This window comes from Oncorhynchus kisutch, linkage group LG1 (genome assembly GCF_002021735.2).
Source record: "Oncorhynchus kisutch isolate 150728-3 linkage group LG1, Okis_V2, whole genome shotgun sequence".
NCBI classification, from domain to species: domain Eukaryota; kingdom Metazoa; phylum Chordata; class Actinopteri; order Salmoniformes; family Salmonidae; genus Oncorhynchus; species Oncorhynchus kisutch.
The window spans coordinates 54303812-54327284 of record NC_034174.2 but is presented as its reverse complement, the minus strand read 5'-3'; the positions used below and the strand labels follow the sequence as shown (position 1 = coordinate 54327284).

Sequence of the window (23473 nt, the reverse complement as noted above, 5' to 3'; positions counted from 1 at the left end):
GAAGTACAAGGAATGTGATTGTAGCCTATTAAAACTGCAGATTGAATAGTTGCCCATGAAGTGTGGGCTATGGGAGAAATGTAAAAAAGAATGGCAAAGATTACAAAAGTGTCTTGAGTCTTTATTGAAATATCTAGTAACAGTTTAGGCATTAGGCGGTTTGTCCATTCCAAATGCAATAACACAGACAAGTTCAAATTACAACGATAAGTTACTGCAGGGTCACAGACAGACATGCCTTACAAAGGCAACTAGGAACTTCAACAGTATACATGGAGACTGTGCTGTATGTCTGAATACATCCTTAAAACTATGGGTTTTCATAGTCCGTTGCCCATTCTACCACAATAAGGTTAACAGTGTCTGTGCAGTCATTGCCATAGTAGAACATGAGAGGGTCGTATTATTTTTTAACAATACAGTTTAGTGATCGTCACAATAACTAAAGCCCATTCTGGTGAGCCGTATACACACAAACAACAGCAATCTGATGCAGGTTGAGCTGTGTAATTAGAAAACCATTCATCAGGCCGTGGGCGTTGCACAGGTTGGCTTGTCTCGAATGTTCCAGTGGAAAGCCCTACATCCAAATCCAAGTGGTCACTCGGAATTTTTTTGTTTTAGTGCTGGTATTATCTGAAGTGGGAAATAAGAAAGAAAGTGGTGGGGAGAGGTGTATTTTACAAAGGAGAGGGGATATACAGTGCAGTGAAAAAGTATTTGCCCCCTTACACTTTTGAATCATCTGTCCATAGAACATTATTCCAAGAGTCTTGATCATCCAAGTGCTTCCAGGTGCTTTTTGGCAAACTTGAGTCAACTATTTGGACGACATGGGTCCAAACACTGCATTCCACCGTAAGAACCTCATACCAATGGCCAAGCATGCTAGTGTTAGTGTGATGGTTTGGGGATGCTTTGCTGCGTCAGGACCTGGCCTTAAAAGAAGGAACCATGAATTATGTTCTGTATCAGATCATTCTACAGGATAATGTCAGGCCATCTGTCTGTGAGCTGAAGCTGAAGAACAGCTGGGCCATGGGGCAAGACAATGATCCAAAACACACATGAAAATCTACATGAAAATGGCTAAAAGCAATACATTTGAAGTTTTGGAATGACCTAGTCAAAGCCCAGACCTAATCCCAATTGAGATGTGGCAGGACTTGGAAAGAGCAGTTCATGCTAGAAACCCACATATGTTGCTGAGTTACAGCAGTTCTGCATGGAAGAGTGGGCCAAAATTCATCCACAGCGATGTGAGAAACTGATCAACAACTACAGGAGGCGTTTGGTTGGAATCATTGCTGCTAAAGGTGGCACGACCAGTTATTGAGTGTAAAGGGGCAATTACTTTGTTTATGAAATAAATATGTAATTGTTGTGTTATTTGTTCACTCAGGTTCCCTTTATGTAATGTTAGGTTTTGGTTGTAGATCTGATAACATTCAGTATCAAAAATATGCAAAAGTAGGGTTAAATCAGAAAGGGAGAAAATACTTTTTCACGGCACTGTAGATATGCATCTGTGATTTGGTTTGGTCTATTACAAGTCTCGCTATGTCATGTCCACAGGTAGACATACATTGGTATTATGGGGTTGAGTAGGGGAGGGGAGTAAAGTGGGGACGTGACTATGTAGCTATGGACTGCATGATCTCATGGCAAAGGCATTGACAGAAGCCGTAGAACACACACAGAACTAGGGTGGAGGGCACCAGGCTGACCAGGATGACGCCCAGGGTGAGCTGCTGGATCATCAGCAGGTAGATGCCCAGCGGCAGCGACGAGAAGAAGACCAGACACAGGACACCGATTAGGAAGCTGGGAAAGTTGCGCGAGGTCCAAGCGCCGCACTTCTGCAAGGGCATGTTGCAGGGCAGCGAGGCCAGGCTTGCGGGCCGGTACAGGCGCACCATATTGAGCATGCTCATGGAGTCCAATGACTGCGATTCGCCCGGCACCTCCATGATGGTGATGACCAGGCAGTCGGAGGAGCTATGCGACTGTTCGCCGGTTGTGACGCAGTCACCCCCAGAATCACCACCACAGCCGTCCCCTCCACCTCCGCTCAGGCTGCTTGGGGTCAGCAGTACCTCCCCGCCAGGGGTGATGGAACCGCCACTCTTCCTGGCCCGGTCCTGATAGGTGAGGATGGCCAGGATGTTGCTGTCGTCCTGCAGCAGCCAGATCTCCTCATAGGGCACATGCGTCTCGTGCCGACAGAAGGGGCAGCTGACGATGCTGGGGGACGAGTTCTCCACAATCTTCTTCAGGCATTTGGTGCAGACGCGGTGGAGGCAGCCCAGCACCTTGGGCTTGCGGGAGCGCGTGTCGTAGCGGTTATAGCAAATCTTGCACTCCAGCTCCTCCACGGTGTAGACCAGAGGCTGGCAGCGCTGGTCCGTCTCCAAGTCCAACTTCTCCAACTTCTGGTTCATCCTGAGAGAGGCAAGGGAGGGCGGAATGCCCAGATTGCCAGGAATGCAGATGCTGATGCAGAAGCGCTAGCCAGGAATGGTGAGTCTAAATTTTCCAAGGCGTCACCCTGCACTGATTCAACCGCAGCTGCCCGGTATAGTTTTGTCCCAAATTCAAGACTTGTATGATTTTTTCTCAAGTGTGAAGATAGTGAATCTTATTTTTAGACTGTTATTTGTTATTGTCCACATTATAGCTCACAAGAAGTGGGGTAAAAATAATGATTTAAGACACTGATATGATGGCACAAATATAGTTTTTTTTACACCTTTTCACAGTAAAAATACATTCACATACGGTATTACTTCGCAAATATTGACACCTACGTTGCAAAGAGAACAATCAGGCCCTGATATATATTTTTGTCTGGTCCTGAATACCCTGAATAACTGAGTTCGTACAGTTGAGCATGCTGATTGGTTTTACTTTCACAACGATGTACAGTATAGTGCTAAATTAGTGTTTGAGGGCATAGGATTGGGGAAGACAGGTTTGGACTGGTCCCTACCCTAACGTAGTGCAGGCAGACTCCGGATCAGAGGGCTTCTTTTGCAGTTATCTACTGCTATCATAGAATGCATTACTCTCATGGTTACCCTGCACATACAATGTCTGTCTGCAGATTTGGTACAAATTCAGATCTGCAGATGAGTTTCCAATGACAAAACCATTCCAACAATTTACTGAGAGAACCTACTGGTTTTGAAAGTCCCTGTGATGTGTAAAGTGCGTAAACAGAAAACATACACAAGTGGACAGGGAGCTGGAACCATTTTCAAATTTGTCTGTGCCACTATTGTTTCGATCGGAATATCCAAAATATGGAGGGATGAATTGGATTATATCCGTCAGGAAATCTTGCGTGAGTGGTTGTCGAATGATCAAGCTAGAGAGGGTTAGTGGTATTGCCCGTATTGGTATTCTCAGGACACTGGTACAGCAGCACGGTCACTGCTCTGTGGAAAGAACACAAAGGAATATTTGTCAGTGAACATTTGGGAATCAAAAACAAGTATAAAACCACACAGTAGAGGCCTAGGACGATCTAGCTGTCTAAGCTGTTGCCTCCTGTGCACATACAGTACCAGTCAAAAGTTTGGACACGGCTACTCATTCAAGGGTTTTTTCTTCCTTTTTTTATAAATGTTTTACATTGTAGAATAATAGTGAAGACATCAAAACTATGAAATAACATATGGAATCATGTAGTGACCAAAAAAGTGTGAAACTTCTTCGGGATCGGTGTCCCTTCCACGGGACGGTTGAGCTAACGTAGGCTAATGCGATTAGCATGAGGTTGTAAGTAACAAGAACATTTCCCAGGACATAGACATATCTGATATTGGCAGAAAGCTTCAATTCTTGTTAATCTAACTGCACTGTCCAATTTACAGTAGCTATTACAATGAAAGAATACCATGCTATTGTTTGAGGAGACTGCACAATTTTGAACATGAAAAGTTCTTAATAAACAAATAAGGCACATAGGGCAGTCTTGATAAAAAAAAACTTTGAACAGAAATACAATGGTTCATTGGATCAGTGTAAAAATTTGCACATAGACTGATGCCATCTAGTGTCCAAAATCTAAATTGCACCTGGGCTGGAATAATACATTATGGCCTTTCTCTTGCATTTGAAAGATGATGGTACAAAAAAATACAAAAGAACAGGTGTTTTTTTTCTTTGTATTATCTTTTACTAGATCTATTGTGTTATATTCTACTACATTCCTTTCACATTTCAAAAAACTCCAAAATGTTTCATTTCAAATGGTACTAAGAATATGCATATCCTTGCTTCAGGGCCTGAGCTACAGGCAGTTAGATTTGGGTATGTCATTTTAGGCAAAAATGTTAAAAAGGGGGCTAATCCTTAAGAGTTGTTAAACAAATCAAAATATATTTTATATTTGAGATTCTTCAAAGTAGCCACCCTTTGCACACCCTTGGCGTTCTCTTAACCAGCTTCATGAGGTAATCACCTGGAATGCATTTCAACTTCTTATCGCTGGGGGGCAGTATTGAGTAGCTTGGATGAATAAGGTGCCCAGAGGTGCCCAGAGTAAACTGCCTGCTACTCAGTCCCAGTTGCTAATATATGCATATTATTAGTATATGGATAGAAAACACTCTGAAGTTTCTAAAACTGTTTGAATGATGTCTGGGAGTATAACAGAACTCATACGGCAGGCAAAAACCTGAGAAAAATCCAACCAGGAAGTGGGAAATCTGAGGTTGGTCGTTTTTCAACTCATTCCCTATTGAAGATACAGTGGGATATTGGTCATGCTGCACTTTCTAAGGCTTCCACTGGATGTCAAAAGTCTTTAGAACCTTGTTTGATGCTTCTACTGTGAGGTGGGGCAAATGAGAGAGGAATGAGTAAGAGGTTTGCCAGAATGCCTTGAGCTCGTGCTCGTGACGCTCGTTCACGTAAGAGCGAGCTCTGTTCCATTGCATTTCTACAGGCAAAGGAATTCTCTGGTTGGACCATTATTGAATATTTTTATTAAAAACATCCTAAAGGTTGATTCTGTACTTCGTTTGACATGTTTCCAAGGACTGTAACGGAACTTTTTGATTTTCATCTGCTCCTAGTGAACGCGGTTCGTGAGTTTGGATTTGTGTACCAAACGTGCTAACAAAAGGAGCTATTTGGACATAAATGATGGACATTATCGAACAAAACAAACATTTATTGTGGAACAGGGATTCCTGGGAGTGCAATCTGATGAAGATCATCAAAGGTAAGTGAATATTTCTAATGTTATTTTTGACTTCTGTTGACTGCACAATATGGCGGATATCTTTTTGGCTTATTTGGGCTCTGAGCGCCGTACTCAGATTATTGCATGGTTTGCTTTTTCCGTAAAGCTTTTTTGAAATCTGGAACTAGTGAACATAACGTGCCAATGTATACTGAGATTGTTTTATATAAATATGAACTTTATCGAACAAACATACAGTATTGTGTAACATGAAGTCGTATGAGTGTCATCTGATGAAGATCATCAAAGGTTAGTGATGAATTCTATCTCTATTTCTGATTTTTGCGACTCCTCTCTTTGGCTGGAAAAATGGCTGTGTTTTTCTGTGACTTGGCTCTGACCTAACATAATCGTTTGTGGTGCTTTCGCCGTAAAGCCTATTTGAAATCGGACACTGGTGAATGAAACAAGAAGTGTATCTTTAAAATGGTGTGAAATGCTTGTATATTTGAGGAATTTTAATTATGGGATTTCTGTTGTTTTGAATTTGGCACCCTGCACTTTCACTGGCTGTTGTCATATCGATCCAATTAACAGATGTGCCTTGTTAAAAGTAAATTTGGGGAATTTATTTCCTTCTTAATGCATTTGAGCCAATCAGTTGTGTTGTGACAAGGTAGGGGTGGCATACAGAAGAATGCGCTATTTGGTAAAAGACCAAGTCCATATTATGGTAAGAACAGCTCAAATAAGCAAATAGAAATGACAGTCCATCATTACTTTAAGACATGAAGGTCATTCAATGAGGAAAATTTCAAGAACTTTGAAAGCTTCTTCAAGTGCAGTCGCAAAAAAACATCAAGCGCTATGATGAAACTGGCTCTCATGAGGACCGCCACAGGAAAGGAAGTACCAGAATTAGTTATGTTGCAGAGGATAAATTCATTAGAGTTACCAGCCTCAGAAATTGCAGCCCAAATAAATGCTTCACTGAGTTGGTCGAATTGATACAAATAAACCACTACTAAAGGACACCAATGAGAAGAAAAGACTTGCTTGGGTCAAGAAACACAAGCAATGTATATTAGACCGGTGGTCCTAATGGTCTGTCCTTTGGTCTGATGAGTCCAAACTGGGCGCGTTCCCAGTCATCAGCGCTATCTGCATTGCCTCTATTCAAATGACTCTCTCCTAACACACACGCCATATGTTGCTGTTACTATTATTATAATTTGATCCTGCATATATCTACCTCATTGTCACGCCTACTCCGCTCTTCTCCGCTCTTCTCCTCCGGCGTTCAACTTCACCGGTATACTAACTACCGGTCCTGGGTTCCATCAAGATACTCACCTGGACTCCATTACTTTCCCCTATATCTGTCACTCCCTTGGGTTTCTTCCCCAGTAAGTATTGTTCCTGTGTTCATGTGTTAACGCCACTGTTATGTTGTCTCGTTTCATGTTTGTTGTTTTATTAAACGTTTCTCCTGCACCTGCTTCTCGACTCACAGCATCTCTGTTACAGAATGCTGACTCAAACAATGGAAGCTGCAGGAAAACCGAATATCTCTCAGATGGTCGACGAGCAGGTTTACCTTCTACATCAACACCATGACCAGCAGGCACAACTGGGGATGAATATGGAAGAGGTTCTTCGCAGTTTGCAATGTTTCGAAACACACCCGGGAGGTCTTGCCTTCAACTAACGGAGCATACTCTACAACCAGCCGACCCAGTGAGCCAGCACAACAGCCCATTCAGCAACCCGCTCAGATCAGCGATGCCCGTTTGTCCCTCCCAGATAAATATGACAGTACCTCATCCAAATGCCGTGGCTTCCTACTTCATATGCTCCCTCTTCTTTACACATCAGATGGGAGCTCCCACCACCGAGAGGACCAAGGTTGTCACGGTTATTTCTCTGATGACTGGGCGGGTGTTGGAATGGGCTACGGTCGTATGGGAGAGAGGAGGAGCTAGAATCCTATGAGGGGTTCATGGCTCTATTTAAATGTATCTTCGATCATCCCCCGGAGGGCAGAGAGGGGGGGTGAGCGTCTACTTCAATTACGGCAGGGGCACCAGACCCGAGAATGCGCTCACCTTCCAGACAGTGGCAGCATTCCAGTGGATGAAATGAGCTGGTGCTTCATATGCTATTCAGAAGAGGTCTGCGTGAGGAGATCCAGACCGAACTGGCCTGTCGAGACAACAACCTCACTTTGAAACAAACTCATTGTGATGGTCATCCGTCTGGATAACCCACTTTGTGAGTGTTAGTACTTTCATCACATCTCTCCCTCCCTCAGCGAACACTCGGGATCAGAGCCTGAACCCATGGAGGTAGGGGTCACACGCTTCCCCGCGGCGGACCACCGCAGACAGATACAGCTGGGGCTCTGTCTGTACTGTGGGTAAGGAGGGTGTCCGGCACTTCCGATTCTGGGATCCACAAGACCAGAGGGACGGTCACGTGATCTTCCACCCCCTGGGGCAGCACTGTGTATTCCATTTGAATCACTTTCTGCTAGGCTCTTTTTGGTGTCCTTCACACTAGTTGACTGTCCCTTATGTACTATGTCTACAGCATTAGTGGATTCCAGGGAGACGCGGCAAACTTTATTGACCAGACCCTTGTCTCCTCTCTTAATATCATCTCATACCCACTCTCCTCTCCTTTTCCGGTTCAAGTCCTCGATAGTTGACCATTTGGATCTGGAACAAATCACACACATCACCCAACCACTCACCCTCACCGTGGAGTCCATTCATCAGGAGAACATCCCCTTCTGCATTACCAGTGCACCAGTTCACAATATCATCCTTAGCCTCCCTTGGCTTCAACGCCATAACCCCTACCATCTTATGGTCAAGTATGAGAATCACAGACTGGTCACCCGAATGCCGGAACACCTGCTTCCCTGTCCCATGTGGTTCCACGTCGGTTGAGAGTCCTGTGGTTTCCCTTCAGCCCAACATCCTGGAGATATACCAAGACCTGCGGGAGGTATTCTCAAAGACCTGTGCCACCTGTCTTCCTCCTCATTGCCCCTGGGACTGTGTCATCGACCTGCTTGCAGGTTCAGCACCCCTTGTCTGACGCATCTACCCTCTGTTGGTGGCTGAGACCCATGCCATGGAGGATTACATCCAAAAGGGGCTCCAAAAAGGTTTTATCCGCACGACCACTTCTCCTGTGTCAGCTGGTTTCTTCTTCGTGGCCATGCATTGACGACAGTGAACTCAATTAGATTATCACAATGTATCGGTACCCTCTCCGGTTGTTGCCAGCAGCCATCAGACAGTTCCCGGGACCCGGTTTATTACCAAACTGGACCTGCGGTGTGCTTACAATCTCATCCGTATCCGGGAGGGCGATGAGTGGAAGACTGCGTTTAGCACGATGTGTCACTACGAGTACTTGGTGATGCCATTTGGCTTAGCCAATGCTCTGTCAGTGTTCCAGGCATTCATTAACCTGTCTGGCACCAGTGGGAGAGTAGCGTCCCACCTCGACAACACCAAGTGAAATTGCAGGGCGCCAAATTTAAAACAACAGAAATCCCATAATGAAAATTCCTCAAACACCATTTTAAAGATAAACTTCTTGTAAATCCAAAAAGGCTTTACAGCGAAAGCACACCATGCGATTATGTTAGGTCAGCACCTAGTCAGAGAAAACCATACAGCCATTTTCCAGCCAAGGAGAGGGCTCATAAAAGTCAGAAATAGAGATTAAATTAATCACTTACCTTTGATGATCTTCATCTGGTGGCACTCCCAGGTCATGTTAGACAATAAATGTTTGTTTTTCTCGATAATGTCCCTCTTTATGTCCAAAAACCTCAGTTTTGTTGGTGCGTTTAGTTCAGTAATCCAAAGGCACAAAGCGCGCTCTCAACATACAGACAAAAAGTTTTTAAAAAGTACAATAAATGTTCGTAGAAACATGTCAAACAATGTTTAAAATCAATCCTCATGGTTGTTTTTGTCATAAATAATCAATAATATTTCAACCGGACAAAAGCTTCATCAATAAGGAGAAAGGAGAAACAAGAAAGGCGCACTCCCGATCACGCGCTTGGCTCATGTCTGGAAATTTCCACTGTCCACTCATTGAAAGTGCTGTATCTCTCTAATTCTTCTGAGTAAAAGCCTGAAACATTGCCTAAAGACTGGCCACATGTAGAGGAAGCCATAGAGATCGTGAACGGGGTCCTACGTCTTTGTATGGTGGATAGGCTTTCAATGGAAAAACAGCCTGGATGGATTTTCGCCTGCCATATCAGTTCTGTTATACTCACAGACATTATTTTGACAGTTTTGGAAACTTTAGAGTGTTCTCTATCCAAATCTGCTAATTATATGCATATCTTATCTAGCTTCTGGGCCTGAGTAGCAGGCAGTTTATTTTGGGCACGCTTTTCATCCAAAATTCCAAATGCTGCCCCCTACCCTAGTGAAGTTAACAAGGTGTTCAGGAACATGCTCGGACTCCAGGTGGTCATGTATATTGAAGACATCTTGATCTACTCGTCTACCCTGGAGGATCACATCACTCACGTTCAAGCTGTCCTGGAATGCCTCCTGGCTAACCACTTGTAGGTCAAGGCTGAGAAGTGCCAATTTCATCAGAGGGCTGTCCCCTTCTTAGGCTACCAAATCAGCCCCCCAGGGAATGAGGATGGACGACAAGAAGGTAGATGCGGTCAGGTCATGGCCAGTCCCAAATACCATAAAGGGGTTACAATGGTTTTTGGGGTTTGCCAACTTCTACCGCCATTTCATCAGGAACTTCAGCTCTGTTGCCAGTCCTCTCTCCTTAAGGGAGGCCCCCGTAGGTTGTTGTGGAGCCCAGCAGCCGAGGAGGACTTCTGTCTACTCAAGGGATGTTCCATCTCCGCCCCATTGCTCAAACATCCAGATACAACGATATCCTTTGTGGTGGAGGTGGACGCTTCAGAGGTAGGCGTGTGGGTAGTTCTGTCTCGACGACAGGGTAATCCATAGAAGTTGTACCTGTGTGCTTTTTACTCTAAGAAACTGTCCCCTGAAGAGAGGAATTATGACGTCGGTGATCGTGAGCTCCTGGCGGTGAAGATGGCATTAGAGGAGTGGAGACACTGGCTGGAGGGCACCAAGGAACCATTTGTCATTCACACTGACCATCAGAACCTGGAGGACATACGGACAGCGAGAAGGCTGAATCCACACCAAGCAAGGTGGGCCCTTTTCTTCACAAGGTTTGACTTCACGCTGACCTATCACCCAGGTTCAAAGAACACCAAGGCCGATGCCCTGTCCCGCCTCTACAATTCGGGAGATGGTCCTGTCCAGAATGCGCCTATAATCCCATCCTCCCGAGTTGTAGCTCCTGTGGCCTGGGATGAAGATGTGGACATCTGCCAGGCTCTGGAGAGGGGGCCCGCATCCAACTGTCCTCCCGAGCGCATTTACATTCCTACAGGGATAAGGGTCCGGCTGATGAGGGTCCGGCTGTGGGCTGTGGGCGAACACAGCTGTTGTCGCTGGACATACATGTATTTCTCGCACTACCCAATCCATCTCTGGGAAATACTGGTGGCTCACCTTAGCACAGGATGTCACTTGCTGCGTCAACTCCTGTTCCATATGTGCCCAAACCAAATCCCCCAGGAACGCTCCAGCAGGGAGGCTCCTTCCCCTTCCTGCACCTCAGCATCCCTGGTCCCATCTATCCATTGACTTTGTTACTGATCTCCCCTCCTCTGATGGTTTCACCACCATTTTGGTGGTTGTGGATAGATTTTCAAAATCATGTCGTTTAATCACTCTTACTGGTCTTCCTACTGCTCTCCAGGTCACTGAGGCACTCTTCCAGCAGGTCTTCCAGCATTATGGCCTTCCCGGAGGACATTGTCTCTGACCGTGGCCCCCAATTCACATCACGGGTATGGAGTGCCTTCATGGAGAAGCTCTGTGTCATGGTCAGCCTCACTTCCGGGCACCGGCCTCAGTCCAATGGGCAGGTGGCGAGGATGAACCTGGAGCTGGGGAGGTTCCTGAGGAGTCACTGTCAGGACCGGCAGGGAGAGTGGGCACGATTCCTTCCATGGGCAGAGTACGCCCAGAACTCGCTATGTCACTCCTCCACTGGGTTGATCCCCTTGCAGTGTGTTCTGGGCCCTGGCCCTGGCACTGTGGACCCCGGACCAAACCGACTGGTTGATGAGTGGTTCCGGCAAGCAGAAGAAGTGTGGAGCGATGGTCACATGAGAATCCAGCAAGCCGTCCACCATCAAAAGGAACAGGCAGAACGCCACCGCAGTGCTTGTGTTCCGGTGGAGGATATTCTGGATCCCAACATTATCTATGATTTCCACCTTCGCCGCACAGACCGGGCTGCTCCTCATCCTCGGGGTTGTCCCTCTGGCTGGTGTCGTCCTGTGGCAGGAGCTGCGTGTCGGTCACGTCTACTCCTGCTCCTCTCCTCTGGCATTCGACATCACCGGTATACTAACCACAGGTCCTTATATCCATCATTACGCACACATGGCATCCATCATTACGTGCACCTGCAGATCATCATGATACTCAACTGGACTCCATTACCTTCCTGATTTTCTCCCCTATTTCTGTCACTCCCTTGGGTTCCTTCCTCAGTCAGTATTTTTCCTGTGTTCATGCGCAAACGCCACTGTTATGTTGTCTTGTTTCATGTTTGTTGTGTTATTAAATGTTTCACCTGCTTCTCGACTCACAGCGTCTCCGTTACACTCATCTATCACTGATATCGTTATAAGTGTATTTGGGGAAGCGTCATCTAATATTTATTAAATATTTTTATCTGGACACTTGCTGTTTACCTGGAATTTTTCCTGATTGTAGGCTACTACTTTAACCACTTTTAGTCTTAATCTTTACTACTCACTGTTTAGCACATGACCTCACATGTGAATCCTTAACCTTTTTGGGATAGGGGGCAGCATTTTCACTTTTGGATAAATAGCGTGCCCAGAGTGAACTGCCTCCTAGAATTTAATTTTTTAACTGATATAAGACACTTGTATGTTCCTAAATGTTTAATATCCATATTTTTTATGATGATTTATTTGAATTGCGCACCCTCCAGTTTCACCGGAAGTTGTCCAGCGGGACGCCTATCCCAGAGAGGTTTATCTATCTGATGTGTCTCAAGTATGATTCTGGATGTGCATGGTTTTATCGAGGCTTCCTGCCCAAGATGCAGTAATTTTGAGAATTATAAATTTTTTGGGACTGACTAAAATGTAGCATAGTGAAAACTAAGTACATGTTTATTTTCTTTCTTCCAGGACTGATGGAATGTCCGCTAACAAGTTATTCTTTACATGTTTACCAATGATTCTGTATCTCTCCCTTTGAAAGGCTTCCTGAGGCAGGTGCCTTAGGAGAGCAGTTATTGAGACTGTATACTATACACTATAAAGGTTCCCGGCTGTTAAGGGAGCGCCCAAATTAAGTAAGGCCTGGCCATTTTACCATATGTTTTACCTCACACGCCAGCACCCACACACAACCCACCTGTTATGAGTATTTGTTTGTGGCATTAATACTGTGTTTGATTTATTGTGTGGGGTCTTTTATTTTGGTTTTAGTGAGTTTTTCACGGGTTAGAAAGGAGGCACCTTCAAGGCTACACAAATGACATTTTCTGAAGTATATATTGTACAAGTGTTGGCTGCACATATGTAAATTCTCTTGATAAAAAATCTTCAAATAATGTCTGCGTTACAGGGAAAGAAAAGGGAAATATACTCACTTAATGGGGTTGAATGACCCCTGGCCTCTGTTCTGACTTTCTGGTGAAGCCTGATCATCCTCACTAGAAAGGCTAGAGACATTGGGTGAGATTTAAATGTAAACACTAATAATTAGAAGTTTATAATTGATCAATAGTCCTATCTGTGATTCGGACCACGAGAAGGACAGAGAGAGCTCTGCCCCTGAATGAGGGACATCTGTCTCTAGTCTATTTCCTTATGGATTTAAGGGTTTATTTGTTATTCTGATTTGTTTATTATTTATTTAATCAGAAGTTTTTTTGTTTGTTTTTGTAACGCATGAATCATGATGTGAGTCATGTGTCCCAAAGGAGGATAAGGAGTTCTATATGAAGAAGTGTAATGCTGTTGTTGTTTTATTTTGTTATTGTCTTGCTTCAATACAAATCTCACCAGATTGGGTCTGCTGGATGGTCGGAATTTCTCCCTAAGGATTAGCCCTCTAACTTCCTGACCCTGTAACTCTGCGGTGAGACCGCCAAGATGATAGGGGAGTATTAGCCAATAAAAAAAATGGTTTCAACTGTGTCTTGTTATTCTCTTTGATGTTTGTCTTACAAATCTGTACTAAGAATATTGGTAGAGTAATAGTTTGTCATACAGTGAATCATTTGTCTGGATTTCCTGAATCAGAAATGCCATTAACTCAACTGTTCTGGTCTGTCCTCTCTCGAGGTTATGGCGAAGGTGACCACAGATGGTATCTAGATGCATGGAAGGGTTCATTTGACCAAGAACAGTTTGAGCCTCACGCCCTCAAACCTGAGTCCGAGCCATTAACCTGTACACAGCATCCAGTCCAAACTATCAACTGACTTTTCTCTCATGCCATTTCTCTCAGGAGTGCAACATGAGTCCACATGGAGTGAGCATGGAGAGAGATCCCGTACAAACTTCTCTCATGCTGCTAATGTACTGGTCGGAAAATGGACAAGATATGACGGACCGTAAAGGATGGTGGCGATTCAGGTGAAAGATTCATGTGCTTGGGAAAATCAGATTATTCCCCAGATATTGAAATCGGGACATTATCAAAGGCCATCCACTTTGAACATGTGCCTATTTAAACAGTTTTGACAGTTATTGTATATTCATGACGGTCTTCACCAATAATCGTCAGTTACATGGTTATTCAATTACCATCACACCCCTAGCGCCTAGTCCTATCCGGCAGGACAGACAGGACAGATCGGCAGAGCAGCGATGGGACCAGCAGTCCTGGGCCGCCCCATTTTTTGTGGGAAAGAGTGGCGCAGCAGTCTAAGGCACTATATCACAGTGCTAGAGGCGTCACTACAGACTCAGGTTTGATCCTGGGCTGTGATCAGGAGGCCCATAGGGCGGCGCACAATTAGCCCAGCATCATCCGGGTTAAGGGAGGGTTTAGCCGGGGTAGCCTGTCATTGCAAATAATAATTTGTTCTTAACTGACTTGCCTAGTTAAATAAAAAATGTATTAATTAAAAAACATGCCACGGGGGTGGCAGATTATTCTCAAACTCAGTGTAGGGCCAGTGGGGCGATGAGTACGACGCCGGAGGATGGCCAAGGCTAGAGGTGGTCGCTCGCATGCTGTGGTGGAGGATTGTGGCATGCCGGCCACAACTTTCGTTAGCAGTTCATTGGCTGCTGCTGAGGTTGGTGACTCATTCACCACTGCTGAAAGCGATGGTTCCCATGGTGGTGCAGATGGGGACCCCTGGGCGAGGCTCATCAGAGTTCTGGAGGCAGGGGCCGGCTGGGGCCCAGAGACGAGGTCAGGTGGTTCCCCAGGTGCAAGAGCTGGAGTGCAGGAGGCGGGCGGCCCCCCAGAACTGAAGACAGTGGGTCCCCCAGGTCAGGGGGCTGAGGGCCTACCAGTGCAGGAAGCCAAGAGCTGGGCAGGGGACTTGGAACCTACTACTAAGGCTGAGGACTGCAAGCCAGGTATGGCGGGTTGCCGAAAACCTAGCTGAGCAGGGAACTTGTAGCCCAGCGCTAGTATAGCCTCCTGTGATATCAACATTGTGAACACGGTGGCGGTTGGGTTTGTTATGGGCAGACATATACACTACGAACAACGAACACAATTGCTTTTTAACAAAGGCCATTTGAATGCACAAAGATACCGTGACGAGATACTGAGGCCCATTGTTGTGCCATTCATCCGCTGCCTTCACCTCATGTTTCAACAGATGAATATCTGTGTCAAGGCTCAGGAGCAGACCCAGAAGCAGACAGTTTCTAAGTAACACAAGTTTATTACAAAAGCGGGTGCAGGCAAACGACAGGTCAAAGGCAGGCAGTTGTCAGTCATCCAGAGCAGAGTCCGAAATGTACAGAATGGCAGGCAGGCTCAAGGTCAGGGCAGGCAGGGGTCAGTAATCCAGGGTGGTGTGACATGGTACAGAACGGTAGGCAGGATCAGGGCAGGCAGAATGGTCAAAACCAGGAAAACAGGAACTAGAGATAGACAGGTGCATGGGGAAAAAACCACTGGTAGGCTTGACAAAACAAAACAAAACGAACTGGCAACAGATAAACAGAAAACACAGGTATAAATACACTGAGGATAATGGGGAGATGGGCGACACCTGGAGGGGGGTGGAGACATGCACAAAGACAGGTGAAACAGATCAGGGTGTGACAATCTGCATTCCCAAATCATAGATTAGGCCATAATGAATTTATTTAAATTGACTGATTTCCTTATATGAACTGTAACTCAGTCAAATCTTTGAAATTGTTGCATTTATAATTTTGTTCAGTATAGAACGGCTGAGGGCTGGGAGCCTAGTGCTGATAACTTAGGGCCTGACAGGAAAGCGACTCTGAACCTGACAGGGAAACTGACTGTGAACCTGAGAGGGAGAATGACTCTGGACCTGACAGGGAAACTGTCTCTGGGCCTGACAGAGAAACTGGCTGAGAGTTAGTAGAGTGGTAGAGCTCTGGGCCTACAGGAGGAACTGGTAACTCTGAGCCTAGCCGGGCAGGACCCACCTGGACTAGGGACTGAGGGACGCTTAGTGCTGGAGACAGCAGACCTAGTATAGCTGGAGACTGAGGACCTAGTTCTAGGAACCAAGGGCCAAAGAGGGCTGAGGACTGAGAACCTAGCACATGCAACATTCCTAGTAGAGCAGGAGGCTGAAAGCCTGGCAGGCTAGGGGCTGCATGTTTACTATGTCTGGAGACAGTGAGTCTAGTACAGCAAACTCTGGGCCTAGTAGGGCAGGAGGCCCTAAATCTGTCGGGCTAGGAAACTGCCTACCAACTATTGCAGAGGGCTGAGATCTGAGCAGGGCAAGAGACTGCAGACCTGCAAAAACGGGGCAACTAATTTAGGGCCTAGCCTGGCGGGATAGGGAGCTGTATACCCGATAATCCAGGAGGCCACGATCCGAGCAGGGCTGGGTGGGATACCTATGGCCTGACAGAGCAGCAAACTTAGAGGCGGTGCAGGGGACTGTGGACAGCAGAGAACCAGGGCCCTAGTACTAAAACAGATTTTAATGTGAATATTCTAAAATCTGTGTAAAACAATATGTGCGTTTTCTCACCAGAGATGTGCTTCCATAAAACTGATTTATTGCGGATAAAAGACTGTGCGTAAACGACGTAGTGCACATAAAAATAACTTTTGCAGTTAAATTCCTATGTACCGAATGAAAAATAAAAGTTTTGATAGCATTTTCATAAGCGCTCTAGCCAACAGCTTGCAGCTACGGTGTGGGTAGGCTACCTACGTGATGAGATTATTATGGATAAGAGTGAGATTATTTTTATTTGTCAAACGGAAGCTAAGTATCATTCATCCGGTCACCAGAATAAGACCCTGGATATTTATTGGAAAGGAGCATCAAGCGCATCACCATGGACTTTCACCGCCCTGTGAAGTTCATCATAATTCATTTCATCTGTAGCCTAATAAACTGCATGCTTTCCACAAGTGATAGTGGGAGGACCACACAACATATCGTTGCATGACTCCAAGTTTACTTCGATATGATGGTTATTATATCAATACTTCCTTATCAACGCCATTTCTCGCATAATTAATTTAACTGACACAAAAAGGTCTGACTATGTCGAACAAACAAATTGTCTATCTGCATTTGTACATTTGTAGCGGCATATCCTGTTTCCATCAGCCCGGTCGTTACTTTTTTCATGCATCAGGTAATTCGTCCCCATTAAATGGTTGGATAGAAACCTGGTTATTTTTACTAAAAAGTAATCAAGTCTTAGTCACATTTTTGTCATTTCAATAAACATTTAGTCTAGTTATTGTCTAAATGAAAACAGTGGGCCATTTTAGTCAACTAAATGTATTTTTATTTTAGTCACATCACGTATGTATTGCCTCATTAATCTATAGTAAACATAAATAGCTGACTTCCATGTGCACAAACATACAGAGCCGTGTCCTACCAACATATTTTTCTGCATAACATCCTGTTCTCTTCCCAACAGCAAAAATATAACAAACACTATATATACACAAAAGCATATGGACACCCCTTCAAATTAGTGGATTTGGCTATTTCTGACAGGTGTATACAATCAAGCACACAGCCATGCCATGTGTTTGGACCATGTTAGTTTGTTTGTGTAGTCCACAATCATCTCCTTTGTCTTGATCACGTTGAGGCAGAGGTTGTTATCCTTGCGCCACACAGCCAAGTCTCTGACCTCCTCCCTATAGGCTGTCTCATCATTGTCGGTGATCAGTAACTTTCACTGTTGTGCCATTGGCAAAATGAATGATGGTGTTGGAGTCGTGCCTGGCCATGCAGTCATGAGTGAACAGGGGGTACAGGAGGGGACTGAGCATGCTTCGCTGAGGGGCCCCGGTGTTGAGGATCAGCGTGGCAGATGTGTTGTTACCTACCCTTACCACCTGGGGGCAGGCCCGACAGGAAGTCCAAGATCCAGTTGCAGATGGAGGTGTTTAGTCCCAGGGTCCTTAGCTTGGTGATGAGCTTTGAGGGCACTATGGTGTTGTACGCTGAGCTGTAGTCAATGAATAGCACTCTGACGTATGTGTTCCTTTTGTCCAGGTGGGAAAGGGCAGTGTGGAGTGCAATAGAGATTGCATCAACTGTGGATCTGTTGGGGTGGTATGAAAATTGGAGTGGGTCTAGGGTTTCTGTGATAATGGTGTTAATGTGAGCCATGACCAGCCTTTCAAAGCACTTCATGGCTACAGACGTGAGTGCTACGGGTCGTTCGTCATTTAGTCAGGTTACCTTAGTGTTCTTGGGCACAGAGACAATGGTGGTCTGCTTGAAACATGTTGGTATTACAGACTCAGTCAGGGACAGGTTGAAAATGTCAATGAAGACACTTGCCAGTTGGTCAGTGCATGCTCGGAGTACACATCCAGGTAATGGGTCTGGCCCCACGTGCTTGGGAATGTTGACCTATTTATAGGTCTTACTCACATCGGCTGTGGAGAGCGTGATCACACAATCGTCCGGAAAAGTTGATGCTCTCATGCATGCTTCAGTGTTGCTTGCCTCGAAGCGAGCATAGAAGTAATTGAGCTTCTCTGGTAGGCTTGCGTCACTGGGCTTCCCTTTGTAGTCTGTAATAGTTTGCAAGCCCTGACACATCCGAACGAGCGTCGGAGCCGGTGTAGTACTATTCAATCTTAGTCCTGTATTGACATAGTGCATTGCTGGATTTCTCATAAGCATCCGGGTTAGTGTCCCGCTCCTTGAAAGCAGCAGATCTAACCTTTAGCTCAGTGCGGATGTTGCCTGTAATCTATGGCTTCTGGTTGGGGTATGTACGTACGGTCACTGTGGGGACGACGTCATCAATGCACTTATTGATGAAGCCAGTGACTGATGTGGTGCACTCCTCAATGCCATTGGAAGAATCACGGAACATATTCCAGACTGGGACTACAGTATATTAAAAATATTGGTATTTCAGTACTGTATAATACGATGGAGCTAATTCACTATGAATGTAAAAATATAGCCCAATAACTTCCTTCCTACTTTGTAAACTTTTCAGAAACATAAGCACACTTGGCACTGAATTGTGAAATACTATCTATACTGTATGAGACAGACACTGTTGTCTTTTCTTGTTTCTAATTTTAGACACAGCAAAACTCTTGATTTGATGGGATCGGGCAGGTTGATATATTGCACCTGGGAATAGTGGTGGTCAAGTCAACCACTCTTTTCCACTCTTTGCATTAATGGTCGGACTGACAGTGAAACCTGTTCAATTAGGTTGCTTTTCTGTTTCTCATTATACTTATTTTCCACCATAATTTGCAAATAAATTCATTAAAAATCCTACAATGTGATTTTCTGGATTTTTTTTCTCATTTTGTCTGTCATAGTTGAAGTGTACCTATGATGAAAATTACAGGCCTCTCTCATCTTTTTAAGTGGGAGAACTTGCACAATTGGTGGCTGACTAAATACTTTTTTGCCCCACTGTATGCAAACTGTAATAATTGAGCACAAAAGACAATGAGGCATAGTTGAAGTTGAAAATACATCTAAAACATTATTTTATCCAAAGTGTTTATCCCTTACTTCAACCAAACATTTATTTCTTAATAAAAAAATACAGCTATAAAAAATGATCTTATGACTGGATAGATAAATAAAGTAAGGATACAGGGATAAAAGTCCTAATGGACAGAGGGATTAAAGGAGGTTAAATTGGACAGATTGGTATGATAATGGAATGAACGTATTGTTGAAGGGAGGTTGAAGGTGGATGGGTGGGTGTGTTTAATATTTTCTCTGGATTTTACAAATGGTCTATCCTGAGAATACATCACTTTTCTCCCGGTTAACCAAGGAATTTCCTCGCAAAAAAACGGAAGTGTCATTCAAAAGCATTATAAAACATAGAAATATGAAAATTCAAATCTGATGTTACCTGAGCCTGATTAACCATACATTAAATACTTTTTATGAGCCCTACATTAACTTCTTGACGCTACCCATCCCTTAAGCTGCATAATTGTCATCAGCAACCGCTGAATAGCATAGCGCCACAGTCAAATAATAATCCTAAAAAATATTCATATTCATGAAATCACAAGTGCAATATTGCAAAACACAGTATAGCCTTTTGTTAATCCACCTGTCGTCTCAGATTTTGAAATGATGCTTTACAGCGAAAGCAATCCAAGCGTTTGTGTACATTTATCGATAGCATAACAAAACATTATGTACACTAAGCATTAAGTAGCTAGGTCACGAAAATCAGAAAAGCAATCAAATGAATTGTTTACCTTTGATCGATTATATATTTTAAAAGCAACCTGAGGATTGATTATAAAAAACATTTGACATGTTTCTGTGGACATTACGGATACTATTTGGAATTTTGGTCTGCGATGTCGTGACCGCTCGAGCCTGTGGATTTCTGAACATAACGCGCCAAACGAATGGAGGTATTTTGGATATTAAAATAATCTTTATGGAACAAAAGGAACATTTATTGTGTAACTGGGAGTCTCGTGAGTGCAAACATCCAAAGATCATCAAAAGTAAGCGATTTAATCTATTGCTTTTCTGACTTTCGTAACCAATCTACTTGGCTGCTACTGTTTGCAATATTTTGTCTACTGAGAGAGATGTTCTTACATAAACGCTTGTTATGCTGTATTGAAATCTGACACGCCAGGTGGATTAACAACAAGCTAAGCTGTGTTTTGATATATTGCACTTGTGATTTCATGAAAAGTAAATATTTTTAGTAATTTAATTTGAATTTGGCGCTCTGCAATTCAGCGGGTGTTGATGAAAATGATCCCGCTAAAGAGATGGGTGCGTCAAGAAGTTAAACCATCAATCTCCGCTAAATCCACCCGCACAGCTGATCTCCATTGCAACCATTATTGGTCACCTCATTACTGCTCCCTAAAAGATGTTGGTGTTACCTAGCCCTGCTTCCGTACTGGATATGAGTCAATCATGGTCACGTGATGAGGTAACCCCACTTGCGAACTTCAAAACCAGTGTCTGCCCTCAGCCCAAGAGTCTAAATGGTCTAAGACGTAGAGACCCGGGTTCATATCCTGCGTGTTACACTTGCAACCGAAGTCTGTCAATATATGTTCCCTCTCTGGTTGGTGTTGTCATCACAACTTAGTCCTTTTTGAACAGACTAAAAGCGATTGACAAGCATTCCGTACAATAGAAAAAATAATTTCCTCGTATACCACAGTAAATCTACTGTGGCAATTTACCAGACACTTTCATGAATTACTCATTTTGGTGTAGCCTATTGTTATTATTTGATGTGTTTCCTATTTATGATATCCATAAGTGTCTGGTAAGGTAATTTCTTATCAAGATCGGGGGTAAAATATTCCTGGACTGTCCATGTTTGAAATGTTTAATTTAATCAAGTCAATCGTGGGCAATGAGATATTTGTGCCAGAAGGAATGGGCCTGAATCTAACCCACGCCAACATGGTAGCCCCATACTGTATGTGTGCAGGGTGCCTTATCGCTAGATCACCCCAGGCCGCATTTGAACTTCCTCATTTGAATTTCCTGGTGCAGCAGGAAAATCCTCAACGGGAAAAGAGTGATCAAGTTAATAGCCGCCATCTGTAGATGAGTGCTGATTCACAACATTGTCAGACATGTACTGCTGGACCTGTATACATTCATCAAATTCACTTTCAAAATAGTTGTATATAAAGCAGCTATAAATAAAATAATCAATAATTCAGTGATTTACTGAGTCCACCCTCTCCTCCAACACATTGTTTCAAATAATGACACTTAAAACGGTTTTAGATGCTCTAGTTATTGGGGATACATTTTTCAAACCTGTCCAAGTATTTACATAAATTCCTGTTGACATTTCTCTAAGACATTGAACTTTTTATATTTAACCATTTTAAAACAATTTAGGCACTACTGAAACTACTACTTTGTGATTGAAAACATGTCCAATGAAGGCTTATGAAGATTTAAAACAATAGCCTATTCTAATTAGGTGGGCATGTCTGTCAAAATTGTACAATCCGACAACCCGTTTTGATCAGAAGCGAGCTTCTGGAAATCCTGTTGCAATATAATTTCACTATAGTCACTTCAGGAGATTTTAAAACGCCTTTTAAAATGGACCCCATATTTAGTTTTGGCAACTAAACTGACCGGGCTGATTCTAACCTATTCATAGGCTACATATTTATTTCAGCATAAACATGTTTTACAAACGTTGTTGTTGCTGTGGTTGTTTTTATTAGCATGTTGTGTTGCATAAATTAATGCATGATAATTCCCAACAAGAAAAACAAATGGCAGCCCTATCTATTTGGAGTAGGCTGTATTTGAAAAGCCTCGTTTGAATTCAATCTTAATACCATTCACATAGTGGTCCTTTGTAGCTCAGTTGATATAGCATGGTGCTAGTAACGTTAGGGTAGTGGGTTCGATTCCTGTGAACGCCCTTCGTAAAATGTATGCACATATGACTTTAAGCCACGGGATAAAAGCACCTGCTAAATGACAGATATTATGTAACCTATACTCATGTATAATAACCTATAGGCCTATAATAGTAAATGTATTTGTTAGATAGAACATAGGCCTATACTACTACATGTGACAATTTGTTATGCATATTGAAATTTAATATAACCCAGTTGCAACAAGCCTCATTTACATTCAGTAGCCTACATTAGACTAATCCAACAATCACATATCGCCGCAGTTATGTGCACTCGTCTTTGATAGGAAAGTGTAGGACGAAAAACCTGGCTCACCGTATGACAGTCTTCCCAGTGTGTTCACGTCAAGGTCCAAGGTAACCGAGGCTTATCGCCATCACATTTCTTCTTCCCTTGTTATCTAGTGTCGCGCCCTGTCGGTGAGTCACTGTGGATCTTGAGGTCCCATCTGCCCGTGTTGGACTGCTATCTCCCCTTCAATGCGGTAGCGCGAGCACCGTAGCATCAAGACCTGCACAGATTTATCTTCAGTGGTTGCTGTGGCAACAACACCAAGTGCAAGCTGCATGCAGCTAAACTGCACAAGACTCAACGGTCAAGCGTGGCTGTGGTCTGTTATGGCTGGAGACAGCAGAACCTGTGGCAGAACCATTCAATGTCACTGTCAATCAGTGGTAGGCTGTATAAATCTCTGCATGCAAATATATATTTTGTTTGCAATTGAAATGCTCATATCACAATTTGGTTTTGTACAGGATATGTACAGTGGGGAGAACAAGTATTTGATACACTGACGATTTTGAAAGTTTTCCTACTTACAAAGCATGTAGAGGTCTGTCATTTTTATCATTGCTACACTTCAACTGTGAGAAACGGAATCTAAAACAAAAATCCAGAAAATCACATTGTATGATTTTTAAGTAATTAATTTGCATTTTATTGCATGACATAAGTATTTGATCACCTACCAACCAGGGAAGGAGACAAGAAGGCCGTTGTGGGCGGTGAGTTGTCTGGACAACTATCACAATACAGTGCTGAGTTATTG

General features: G+C 43.8%; 1 protein-coding gene across 2 annotated transcripts; it reads right to left on the bottom strand.

The window, feature by feature from the left end:
* Positions 1-100: 100 nt before the first annotated feature.
* Positions 101-23063, bottom strand: LOC109891231 (E3 ubiquitin-protein ligase RNF182-like). Of its 2 annotated transcripts, none has more exons than XM_031827085.1 (2): positions 22741-23063; positions 101-3437 (listed from the first exon to the last, which is right to left on the bottom strand). In XM_031827085.1, the coding sequence occupies exon 2, from the start codon at positions 2439-2441 to the stop codon at positions 1635-1637; it is 807 nt and encodes a 268-aa protein (XP_031682945.1). In that variant the 5' UTR covers positions 2442-3437; positions 22741-23063; the 3' UTR covers positions 101-1634. The 2 variants fall into 2 exon arrangements, with proteins under 2 accessions (XP_031682945.1, XP_031682947.1); XM_031827087.1 differs by lacking the exon at positions 22741-23063 and adding an exon at positions 12974-13039 and having other exon boundaries at positions 109-3437.
* Positions 23064-23473: the final 410 nt, after the last annotated feature.